This window comes from Haliaeetus leucocephalus, unplaced genomic scaffold, assembly GCF_000737465.1.
Source record: "Haliaeetus leucocephalus isolate CR32 unplaced genomic scaffold, Haliaeetus_leucocephalus-4.0 Scaffold228, whole genome shotgun sequence".
Classification (NCBI taxonomy): Eukaryota; Metazoa; Chordata; class Aves; order Accipitriformes; family Accipitridae; genus Haliaeetus; species Haliaeetus leucocephalus.
In genome coordinates, this window is record NW_010972664.1 from 20878381 (window position 1) to 20891572 (window position 13192).

The 13192-nt window shown below is 47.2% G+C and overlaps 1 protein-coding gene across 1 annotated transcript in view; it reads left to right on the top strand.

Annotated features, from left to right (window-relative positions):
- Positions 1–8728: 8728 nt before the first annotated feature.
- Positions 8729–13192, top strand: part of SLC22A15 (solute carrier family 22, member 15) — a 35961-nt gene continuing 31497 nt past the window's right edge. The window contains exon 1 of the mRNA XM_010567448.1: positions 8729–8815. Within this exon, the coding sequence (XP_010565750.1) occupies positions 8729–8815 (87 nt within the window). The remainder of the gene's footprint in view (positions 8816–13192) is intronic.

Genomic DNA, 13192 nt, shown 5'->3' on the forward strand with positions numbered 1-13192 from the left:
ACGGGGGTTGTTCGTCCCCCCCCCCCCCCCCCCCCCCCCCCCGCTTCGTTTTCCTAACTTCAAGGCTGAACTCAAGCACATGCAGAAAACGTGCCGGCTGAAGGAGAAAAAACTTGCCCCAGCGTTACGGGGAGATTGACACAAGGCCGGGGGCCTGCTCCTGCTGTCGGTCCGGGCTCCGAGGATTGAGCCAGACCCCGGTCCCGGCTCCGGCTCCGACCCCGACCCCGACCCCGACCCCGGCCCCGCGGCAGCGCTCGGCCGCTCCCTGCTGGCCCCGGCCGGCGCCGCAGGCACTCTTTGTTCCCAGCGCGGAAAAGAACCAGACACAGCCGTTTATTTATTTATGGAGGTTTTTTTTGGGTTTTGTTTTTTTTTTTTTTTTTTTTTTCCCTCCGGTTCTGAAAAGTGATTTCGGCATCTTTCTCCGTTCTTTTGCCTCTCCCGCCTTTGTTCCGTCCGCATGGGGCAAGCGTCGTGGGGCTCCTGGGGAGACTCACCCTCACCTCAGAGGGGTACGCTTTGCTTTTCCTCCCAGCCGGTCCTTTTTCCAGCATTGTGGATTGCTGAGGATGCTGAGCAGGAACATGAGAAGCTGTGCCCTGCACAAAAAAAAAAAAAAAGGATGCTAATCCTGCCCAGCTGAGTTGCAAAGCCCTGTCTTAGGAATTACTTCAATGGTTAAGCTCAAGTTTCGTGCCTGTGTGATTTAAGCTTGTGTCAAAGCTGGTTTTAACTGCATAGTAAAAAAGAGGTGAGACCGAAGAGTTTCCTTCCCAGGCTCACCAAACAGCTACTAATGCTCAGACTATGAGCGGTGGGACAGCCAGCCTTGGTACAGATCTGACCTTCTCCAAAATTCACACGTAGCCACCTTGTTTCTTTGTACAGCCAGCTCAACGTTTTAACCCCAGCTGCACGTCCATCCTGTTGCAGTGGTTTGCAGGTTGTCCTGAACAAAATGTACGGGAAGGTCCTGGCTGAGACCTCCAGGCTTCCTGAGGTCCATAGCATATAGGCAGTCAAGCATCTTTCCTGCCGTCAGGGCACTGTAATATCAGCTGTTGCACCATCTGCACTTTCACATCCAGGATACGTAACAGCCCCTGCCATTGCCTCTGCTGGAGAAACCCATATAGTCCAAATCCACTCCATTTGAAAGCCTTCCTCAGGGCCTCTTTCTACCTGAGCGCCTATGGAAATCTGCCAGTACATATTAGCTGTAACGGGCAGTTCAGTGCCAGCGTATTTATCTAATTTATATTGTACCATTTACACTCAGTGGCAAAACCCATTGTCTCCATGTTTACTGCATCCAGCTAACTTGTGTATTCATTTGGATTCACATGACTGTCTCCCTGTTTCACTGTCCCTCATTTCTCTCATTGACTCACGTCTTCCACCAGACTTTAAATTTCTGAGGCAACAATCAACTTGGGAAAATAAAAACTAGGATCGTGGATGGCTGAGAGACCCTTCTGACTGTAGGTGTCCAGGAGCTGCAGGGCAAAGCCAGCTGTTTCTCTGGGATGAGCTGTTTCTCTGGGATGCTGTGCTGGGTAAGGGGTTTGGTGTCTTTCTTTTCCCCACATATCAACTGGAGTGTCTGAACACAAGGATGACTTGAAACCTCCTGTTTCCTTGGGTAACGGGAAGCACCTGAAATTCTCCTTTCCCACTGCCTATCTGCACAAGCTTCAAAAGCGTCCGTTGCTGTGAAACCCTGTGTGCACTCTCCATTCCTGGTATTACTGGGTGAGGGTCTTCCCTTGGAGACATCTTTTGTTGATGCTCCTACAGGATCCCAAGATCACTTTGAGAACTACAGCTCTTTAGAGAAACGAAGTCCACAAGACCTTTGTGTCTTGGGAACTCCCCCAGGGTGCAAACCTGTTTGCTGGAGAAATGCCCTACTACGACCTATAGAAAACCTCTCTGTGGCATCCTTATTATTGACATAATGAGTATCCCCTACCTCCCATGTCCAGAGCTAAAAATGCAGAATCCTATCACCCATGGATGCTTTCTCTTTTTTGTGCAGAAGCCTAAGGTATGTCTACAGAGTTCAGTAGATCATACTTCGGATAGCCCTGAGCTAGTGCCAGCCAGTGCCTGGCAGTCCCTATAGCACAGTCTGTGCCAACCCATTAGGTCAGACAAATAGGGCCTCATGAGACTTTTTATGTCCCTGCCACAGTGCTCTTAGGTCTTCAAACTTCTGCTAATTTTGACTGTGAACTTCCACCTGACACTCAGCAGCACCTGTCTGATGTCTGGCTGTCTTCACACCTTCATTTCTGAGGGGTTGTCCTAAGTTATCTCACTTCTTTTGCAAAGGCAAGACAGGACCAAAAGCCTTACTTTGCAGTTTGGAGTTGCTGTTGAAGGACAAGTTACTCGTAATAATGTGCAGCAGCAGTGATTAAGAAATTTGATGGGGGACAAACATAGTGAGCAGAATACCAGTACTGCACTACATGGCACACCTGGGGTAGGAATAGGTGCTGAAAAATCCATGCGGTTGTCCTTGCTAAGGGCTTTTTGCGTTTCGAGGGCATTGTGAGGAAACTACCACCTGCCAAGTGTCCTCTCTGCCTCCAAATCCAGAGTGCTGTTGCTTCTGCCAGACAAGCCACCTGTAAGTGCTTCTGTGGGATCTTCGGCAGTCTCCAGAGCGAGAGACACAGTCCAAACAAGTCTTCTGTACACTGGTGATAAGGCAGAGAACGAAGGGTATAAATGTCAAGATTATGAGCACTACTCCAGCCAAATGATGACTGCTTGGAAAGAAAAGAGCCTAGGAAGAACACATGGGTTCTCTCAAAGGCAGTGCAGCACAACTTTGAGAGAACCATTTTGAGATACAAGCACTCACCTTTATGTTCAACATTGTTAGCTCTGTCTCAGTCACAATGGCCAATCCTGCCTCTTAGGACTACATTGTTTTTCTTTTTTTTTTACGTCTAATTTTTTAATATGTTTAAGCACAAATGTGTGGTTTATTATCTCCTTTGCTCAGCCTGAAACCCCTGAAGGTGTTTGTGGTGAAACCAGAGCTCCCACCCCAGGGTAGACACTGCAGGTAATGTCTAAGTGATGGGAAACTGAGCAGGATCAGGACAGTAGTTACAGATGCCGTTGGCCAAGAAGGGTGTTGGATGCAGATGTGCACCTTGGGACATGACCAGGGGAGACACCTTGAGAGCAACTATCCACTGTCAGAGATACGTGATGTGTGAGGAAGCTCAGATCTCTCTGGAACCTGAACTGGAGCTGGTTTGCAACAGACAACCGTCCATCTAGCAAGAGATGGGGAATCAGCTTGTAACATCATTCACAGTACAGCCAGAAATTCAGCAGCCCCAAGCCTCATCTAAAATTGAAAAGTGCCTCCAAAGGAACTGTTTGTTGCTTTGTTTGTAAAAAGTGCAAACGGCACATCAGAGAAGCAAAAATGCCTTGGTGGATTGTTTGGCTGAACACTTAGTCAGGGTATATTGTAATGAGCCATATGCTAGCTTTGCATAGTATTATGGGGTAAGCCAGCTGCAACGTGCAGCTGATTAGTCTGGTTGGAAAAATCTTCATTTTCTGTAACAGGAGGCCAGCAAAGGCAAGCATTCTGGCAGGTACCATCAACCCCTCTGACTGCTCCTGTCATCTTGCTGTGGATCAGATGAAGCTAAGAGAGCAAGAGAACCTCTGCTTTATTTCCATCCTAAAGGAGGGACCCTCCTTTAGCCCTAGGCTTGTTTAATAGTAACTGGTTTTATGAACCATAACCCTTTTATATTTTTATGGAAGAGGTTTCCACCACCTCTTTCCGCAGCTCATTGCCTCAGTTGGAGCTCAGTCGTTCACCATTCTGCATGCAGCTCAGCTGATGTGGTGAAAAACCTCCTGTGAGTTAAGGGGATGGAGGTCAGGAGGGGATGGGAACCTGATGAAGTGCGAGATCACAAAAGTGGCTGTGCAACAAGAAAGCAAATGTCCTTTTTGACCCAAATCCCACCTCCTGCTGCGGCCAAAAGCTGATGCCTAGGCAGGAGTATAAGAAGAGAGGGTAAGTGTTTCCTCCAGATATCAGCTTTGAACAATTTGTCTCTCAGGGACTTTGCGGAGCCAGAGGTGTTTCCTCTTTGCATTAGATAAATCTTGGTGGACTTTCCTTCTGTGTACCTATCGAGCCTTCATTTGAACCCTCTTGACCTTCTGGCATCCACAGCAGCCTGGGCTAAGGAGTTTCACAGCTTAATCACAACATCCACTGGCGAAGGAGCTGAAAGTTCCTCCATCAGGAACAGATCTTCTTTAGATCTCAGCTGTGCAAAGTGCTGAATCAACAATTTGTGTGGACACCCTTTGAATGGGCCAGAAATCCCCACCTAGAAGGTGGGAACATCAATAGTTCTTTTAAGGTCTTTTTTCAAACTACTGTTGGTTGCATTTCCAAGGCGAAATTAACAGCCGTGTCAGAATCTACTACAAATGAATACAACAAATCCGGAAACACAATGCCAATGAACCAGAATGAGTTTTTAGCTCTAAGATATCTGATTTAACTTTTTTTTTGAGAGAGGAACTTAGCTTAGGGTTATCCCTTTGCATTTACATATATCTAGTGCTTCGAATGCTCTGGGTCATCATTACATACAGACAGAAAGGGGCTGAACATATATGGAACTATTATTTCAGAAAAGCTGAAAAAGAAGCCATACAGCTGTCTCAGTTTTGGGGTGCCCACGTGAATTTGACATGTAAGCCTCTAAAGACCAACAAAACCATGAAGCCGTAGTAACAGAGGGGGGGTTGGGAGCGATGTGGGAAAACCTAGGGGATACCATATTTATGTCTGAGTAAGAAGCCTGAATTGCTCTCATTAAAAGAAAAATTCCCCACAGACAGGATTGTTAAGACTATTCTTATTTGACATGGTTATTAATGAGGAGGAGGAGGGAGCAAATTACACATTAATGAACTTCACAGACAATAATACTCTGGGAAGATCTGAGGGCTCCAGTGAGGACAGATCATTGGCCAAGTGGAGTGCAACGCTATCATTATGTTGACAAAATGCTGAAACCTCTGAACATCGTATCCAATCCTTTCCAAAACCACCAACCTCACGGGGCAGACACCTTGCGTATCAGTGAATTCAGGAAGATAAAAAAGCCTGTTTTCCTCTAAATTCACTGCCTGGCCATTGCAGAACGTGACATGAGGTGACCTGCATGTCTGGGGTTTAGGGTGATGATGAATGGGTATTTTACTTCACCCAGCCAGTTCTTCCTCTCCACCCTCTAGGCTCCACCTGGGTTCTTTGCTTCATACCCCTGGCCAGTGTCCCATAGATACACTCCCACCGAGAACCATCCTTCAGGCTGACTCTGAAACACCCCCCTCTTTCTGCCAACACTCAGGTTTCACTGCAAAAAATGAAAAGCCAAATCCCTACTAAAATCAGGCATTTTGGTGGTGTCACCAAAATCTGTAAGGTATAGAATGAAGTGGGAATACGAGAGGCTCAGTCATAGCTGGGACATGCAAACTACAGAATCATAAAATGGTTGAGGTTGGAAGTGACCTCTGGACATCATCCAGTCCAACCACTCTGCTCACGCAGGGTCAGCTAGAGCACGTTGTCCAGGACCATGTCCAGTTGGGTGTTGAATATCTCTACAGATGGACACTCCATAACCTGTCTAGGCAACCTGTTCCAATGTTTGACCACCCTCACAGTAAAAAATCAATAATAAACAAATAAAATTATTGTATTCAGATTGAGTTCCATGTTTTTTTAATTTGTGCCCATTGCCTCTTGTCCTGTTAGTAGGCACCACTGGGAAGAGCCTGGGCTCCTCCTCTTCATTCCCTCCCATCAGGTATTTATACACATTGGGAAGTTCTTCCCGGAGCCTTCTCTGCTGCAGGTTGAACAGTCCCGGCTCTCTCAGCCTCTCCTCACATGACAGATGCTCCAGTCCCTTCATCATCTTCATGGTCTTCTGCCGGACTCTGTTTGGGAAGCACCCGCGCCAGAGGAGATGGCTCCCCGACAGCTCTTTTCCCCAGGTGTAGGGCATCGCTGCGTGGTATGGACATGCCTAAAGCCAACCCGGTGACTTTGGGACGGTCAGGACTGAAGGCTGCCGGAGTCGGAGGTGTTATCTCAGTAGAGCTGCGGCAGGAGCAGAGCAAGGGCATCGTCTGGAAGGCAGCACCATGCGGAGGTGAATACAGCAGAGAGCTCCCTGTTCTAACTGCTGCCCATGCAGCGACAGAACCTGTAGCTTGGGTGGCTGTAAGGAAGCAGGGAACATCGGAGGGAAAACTCCCAGGCAGGGGTGCTGGAGGTCCCAAGCAAGAGGGAGGAGAGGGATTTGGGAGGCAGTGCCCTCCTAACAGGGAGCAAGCACCGTGACAGCGCTGCCTCTAATTCTGCTCACCTTGGCTCCAGAATCAAGGAAGGGCTGAGAGTTGACAGCAAAGGCAACAGCCCTCCCTGCTGCTGGGCAAGCTGGAATAAAGCCGCGGTTGCCATAGAGTGCGGCTGAACCGCCTGGGAGGGTGCAGGGGAGAGGACCGTAGAGCGTCCTGAGCAGCGGGACACCTCCTCTGCATCTTAGCCGAGTAACAGAATGAGACAAGTGCGGTTGGGTGAACGCCAGAAAGGTCCTGACATTTCAGAAATCCTTTGCTGTTTTGCCTTTAATCAATCTGTACTAAGCCTCAAATGTGAAAAGAAGTGCTTAGGGCAAAGGTGAATTTCATATTAAGAGTAAATTGCTCTGACGCTTGTCAATTTGTCGAGACTTTTACAGCAAGGAAATGGTATTATTTCCCAGGCTCCTGCCATGGTCCTAAAGGTCACACCTCATGACACAACTCTCTTCCTTTCTCTCGAGCTGTTGTTCATACAAGAAAAGCCACAAGCATAAAGATGTTGCTGCTGCTTTTTGGTACCAGGTAAAAAAGTCTCAACAATCTAGGTTGTTACATGTTCTTGGAGCTTTATTGTAAAGGTGGAATGAAAATGGACTGTGAAAAGCTCACTGCCACTTTACATGAATATTATTATTTCACACATGCATTAATCTCCCTTCCCTTCACGTTCCTTCACAAACCAGCCCCATCATTTCTAAGTGAGAACTTCTACCACACGTTCACAATGAAGGCTCTCCAAATAAATGGCAAATACTTTTCATAAAACACACTACAACTACAGTTTTATGAAGACTGCTGTAACGGAGAAAGGCATGTCCTCACCAGGCATTAAATCAAGAACAGCAAGATTTGTGTAGGTCCAGAACTGAACTCTAGAGGCACCTACACAAAAGTCTCACACCAAATTTGCTTTTTTTCAACTACCAGCAGATATGCTATGAAGTATAATTACAGAATATTCCACAGCTGAGGTATGTCAGCATTTAGGGGTCCTGCATGAATTGACAGAGTTTAAGCAGGGTGGGTACAGCTTCCCAGGCACAGGGCTGACGCTGTTCAATGAAGGTGCAAACCCACTGAGCGCAGACTGTAACTTAGCTGTGCTCTTCTGATGAAACTGGATCAGAGCTAAGCTGCCGCACGGAGAATGCCACAAAACCCAGAACCACCTCGCTAGCGTGGACCCACAGCAGCCTTCTGGCCAAGCCCGTAGGGGCTAGCGTGTTGCCTTGGTCTAACCAAGGGTCCAGGGGCAATACCTCTTTCCCCCTCCCCTTCCAAACTACGACCAGAGCTGCTGCACCTCATGAGGAACACCACCCGCTCTGCCTAGCACCCATCTCCCCAGTCCTGCGCCCACTCGCTGCGAGCAACCCAGCCGCCCCAGGCACCTCCGCGCTGCTTCCCTGACACCCCGCAGAGACCCCTCACAGACCCCCTCAAGTCCTCTCACACACACATGCCCCCTCACACCCCACCTCACAGACCCCCAGCAGTGCTGTCACACACCCCTCACAGACCACTCACATACCCCTCACAGACCTCCTCAAGTCCTCACACACACACACACACACACCTCACCCCCCACCTCAGGCCCCCCTCGCTAACCCCTCACAGACCCTCTGCAGTGCTGTCACACACTCCTCACGCCCCCCTCGCAGAGCCCCGGCAGTGCTGTCTCACACCCCTCACAGACCTCCTCAAGTCCTCTCACACATACCCCCTCACACCCCACCTCAGGTCCCCCTCACAGAGCCCCGGCAGTGCTGTCTCACACCCCTCACAAACCTCCTCAAGTCCTCTCACACATACCCCCTCACACCCCACCTCAGGTCCCCCTCACAGAGCCCCGGCAGTGCTGTCACGCACCCCTCACAGACCCCTCACACACCCCCTCAAGTCCTCTCACACACGCCCCCCCTCTCTTCCCCGCTGACGGCCAATAACAACCAGAGGAACGGTCGAGCCTCCCTTCCTCCCCCCCTCCCAATTCCCCCGCTATTTAAACCGGGAAGGTGCGCGTGCGCCGACGCCCGTTAACGGCACCACGCCGGCCGCTGCGTTTCCGCTTCCCTGGCGGGCGCGCCCTCCTCCCCGGGCGGGCCCCTCCCCGGCGCCTGCGCATGAGCGCCGCCTCGCGCCTCCCGCCCTTTCCTCCTCCTCCTCTTCCTCATCTTCCTCCTCCTCCTCCTCGGCGAGGGCCCGGCCGTTGTTCCCCGCCCCGGGCCGGGGATGCGCTGCTCGGCGGTCCCTCGTAGGAGCTACTCGGCGGGCGGGGAGAGGGATGGAGGTGGAGGAGGCGTTCCCGCTGGTGGGGCAGATGGGGCCCTACCAGGTGTATCTGTGCGTCCTGCTGGCCGTGCTCCTCCAGGTGAGAGGCCGCCTCCCCTCCCGACCCTTTTCCCAAGTTCTGTGAGGGAGGCAGTGTCGGTGGGGGTGTGTGTGGTGTGTGTGCGCCCACCCCGGAGTGTGGGTGCTGTGGGCGGTTGTCCCCTCAGGTGGTTGGGTGGAGGTGCCTGGTGTGAAGGTTGGTGTCGGAGGTCTTCTGCTGGGGGCTGTAAATTGGTTTTCTGCTCTGGGTTTAGCCTTGCAGCAGTTTGCTGTGCTCCTGGGGAAAAGGTGACCTCCCGTCCAAAGGCGGAGCGAACTTCTGCGGGGTGGATTTGGGGCAGATGGCTTGATGCGATCGGAGAAGTTGTGCCTTGTGTCGCTCGGTGAGCAAATTGGGAGTATGCGGTTTGTCAGGTGAAGGGCTGGTTGAGGTGAAGTTAAACGGGGATTTCCATGAGCTGCACTGGAAGACAGTGACTTCTGTCAGACTCTGCTGGGAATCCTACACAACCTACAGTTAATGGCCCAGGCTAGTGATCTCTAGGTTGTGTGTGGCTTGTTTGTGGTGGAAGTGTTTGAAAAGCTGCAGCTGGTCACTGATACCTCTGTGTGCAGAAGCTCTCATCAAATCAGCTGACAGGCCATGACTGCTTATGGTACTATGATTTACCTTAACTCTTAGAATGTAGGGGCAGTGTCTCTACATTAGGTATTTGGACAAGGCTCTACATTTGTGGCAAGGGAGATTTAGGCTAGATATTAGGAAAAATTTATTTACTTAGAGGGTTGTCAGACATTGGAATAGGCTGCCCAGGGAAGTGGTTGAGTCACTATCCCTGGAGGTATTAAAAAAGTGAGTAGATGGGGTACTCCAGAACATGGTTTAGTGGGCATGGATGATGGTTGGACTCGATCTTGAAGGTCTTTTCCAACCTAAATGATTCTATGATTTTGGGTAGTCAGGTTTGTATTCTGAGATACAAACCTGCAACTCTCACGTTTCGTGATGAAAATGGAGTCCAAAGTAACAGTGGAGTGCTATAATACCGTTCAGAGACTGCATGACCAAGTGATGTGTTCTGTAATGAGGTTTGTAGTCTTTACCTCCAGCTTTGCTTCATCCTTGTGCCTATTCCTATGGGAGTGGGGAGGGGAGATGAGGACAATATGTGCACCTTCACAATTAGACCTAGGCATATAGTTTGAATCTGGCGGAAGTTTGGTTTACTCCACGTTAACGCTTCAAAAACTTAATTGTAGTGAATTCAGCTAGGCTGACAAATGCTGGCTTATGGCCATTGTGGAAACTTACCAGCTGCAGGAGGGAAGAGGGGAACTTAAGTGTCCTCCTGCTTCTGCTGGCCACTATTTTGTAGTAATCAAGAACTTCCAGTCATGAGCCATGAGACCAAAGATGTCTTCTCCTGGCAGCTAGGGGAATGACAGAAGTATTAAGAAGCTTTGTGAGATGACCAAAGACAATTCAGATGCCCAGTCCTGTCAGTTGGGAATTCTGTACTTGGTTGCAAAGCTATTTAGCTGATTAATCCTTTAAAATTGGATATTGCTTAGAGCTTGTTCTACTGGCTGACTGGCTGGAAAATTTGTATGCTCACTGAAGACGAGGGATTAAGGAAGCAATAGTTATTTTCTTCCAGTGCTGGTCATGTTCTGGAATGAACTGCAATGGTGACAAGCGCTCTGTATTCCCTGAGTTTTAAGTAGTATGGGTCAGCTGTTCTGTAATGCTTTTGTTTGTTTGTTTTCTTTTTAATGGATTAACTTGCGTTTCTCATGGGTGAAGTAAACAGGAAGATCTTTACAAATCCTGGAACTGATTCAGAGTAACTAAAGAAAAAAAGGTACCAGGTTTGCAGCTCTTTTTTTTTTTTTTCTTCTCATGTTTTCTTAATTCTTGAACTTCACCAGTGAGCATCATCCCCTGACTGATATATTTTCTTTGCTTCAGATCATGCAGGCGCAGGAGGTTGTAAAGGATTTAGATGTGAAGCTTGTTGTCTTTCAGTTTGTGAATAGATGTAGACTTACACAACTGGTTACTGCTTGGGTGGTTGATTGCTCTCTGTGTTCCTTTATTGGTGCCAAGTTACGTAATGTGTCACTGGGATGTTAAGAGCAAGACTGAAGGCAGGTTCCACGACTGGTGTTAAGTCTTTTGTCTGGTTTATCGTCAGTCTTTGGAGGATGGACCAAAAGGTAAGTAATGTATCTGGTGTGTGTGATGTAGAATTAGGTAGTCATGGACTCCTTTAGTGGATTAGATGCGGCCAGACACTGCAGAATGAGAAGTCCTGTTAGTTTATGTCACTGGCTTTGCCGTGGACTCGTTATTCCATTTTATTGCTTATTTCCCTGTCCCTTCCCATGTGCTCCCTCAGTTGGCTTGTATTTTCACATAGGCCTATTGGTATAAAAAAATATTCCTATGTTCTTAAAGATAAGAATACCACATGGGTGAAACCTATTTTTGTCTTTGCTCTGTCAAGTCCTTTCATCTCTGATGCTAATGTACTGTGCTTAAACTTTCTGCTTTCCCTGCCCTGTAAGATTCCCAGCAGGTGTTCTTGCTTTCCTTGTAGGCTTTTGTGCTTTTTCATCTCTGCAAGTTTCTAATCTCTTGAGCTTCATACTTTATATGTATTTTCCCCTCATCTTAGTGTTTTTCTTCTCATAAATTTCTACAGTAAACTACTTCTACCATGTAGCCTTACTGATATGCCAATGTATCTGTCTCTGAATTCTAAATACAAACATAGTTTAGCTCACAGAACTTTTGAGGCAAGTTGTACCAAACACTTATGTTGGTATGGGTGAGACTTTCCACATGATAGTCAATTTTCATGTCGGCTTGAGTGACCTGTGGAATGAGCTTACTGACACTCTGGCAAAAAAACCTCCAGGTTGCTTGTAGTCAGAAAAATGTTTTTGTATGTTATCAGTGTAAAACTAGAGTAAGTGTAAGTCCTGTGGGCTACTTCTTTCATCTTCACTGATTTGTATTAATCCTCTGCTACCTGATGCTGTTGTTAACTTGTTGAGCTGGTACTGCATGCCTGGCTTATTCACTACCAACTTAATAGGACTTTGGAAGACTTTTAGGAATGTTCTGTAGCGATGGTTGCTAATTATATAATGGAGTGACAACAGCTAATGTAGACCAACATTTTTTCCAAAATCTATAGAATTACCCAAAGACCAAACTTACCTGAAGAATGTGGGGATAACTAATTATGTGAATTTGAGGCTGGGTTATTCTTGCATTTCCAGTGTATCTTTAAGAGAGTGAATGAGGAATAAAGGGAGCTGATAACTCTTAAAATACTGAGGACTTGACTTTGAACTGAAAGTAATTGCTTGACACCTATTGATTACTACAAAGGTGCTCACTACCTTTTGAAGAAATTACATTGAAGCATTATTAAAGAATGGTGTCTCTTCATGTTTTTTTAGTGTGTCTAGCAACATTAGACAAAATCTCACATCTTGATCAGATGCTTGAGAGTGTACAAGCATATTAAAAAATTTCTTGGTCTCTTGTAACTCAACATACAGGGTTGAAAGAGGTTTGCCTTTGACAGTGAATCTGAACTACAGGATTCCAAACTGAACCCACAAAATGTGAGAATGGATGTGTGTCCCTACTACATTTCTATTAAAAGGTTTTTTAAAAAAAAGTTAGAGTTAAAAAAAAAAAATGTTAGGTTTTAAAAGGGAGGTGTTTGTACAGCTGAAAAAGACTTTGCCTAAAGTTGGGTAATGTGAGTTGCACAGTAGTGTGGATAATTACCAAGGGTGGTGTTTCCCTCTGTCTTACTAGGGGACTTACTGCTAACTGAAGAGAAGGTGGAAAAACAGCTAAGATAGTAACATCAAGTTCCTTGAATAATTGTTTTAAGGCAAAGGCATTCTTGATGTAGTGCAGCCATAATGAGTGGTGCTGCTAACACCTCTGCACTGTTGGCAGCAAGATCCTGTATTACTTCTGTCATTGGGATATCCCAATGCAGAATGCTGGACTTTAATCAGACCATCTGCACAAATGTTTTGAGGGAAGGCAGATTCTGGGTCATGTGGCTTCAAGTAAGGCAGGCTTATCCCAAATCTTTAGAAATAATTCAAAAGAAGTAGTGTCTTGTCTTCAGATATAATACAGATGTGATCCCATACATAGCCTTGTTTAGCTCCGTTTCTTGACATTTATCTACCCCCATACACGTTCTACCTCTTTAATAGCATGAGACATTACTCTGTAGATGTAATAGTAATGAAATACTTTGACTGTCAGTGAATCTTCTTTTAACACTTGTGTTTGTGTGAGTCTATTAAGCTGTTCTTTGAACTAGCCAGAATTGATCATAAATTGGACATCTTACTCCCAGTCCTTGATGAGGTATAC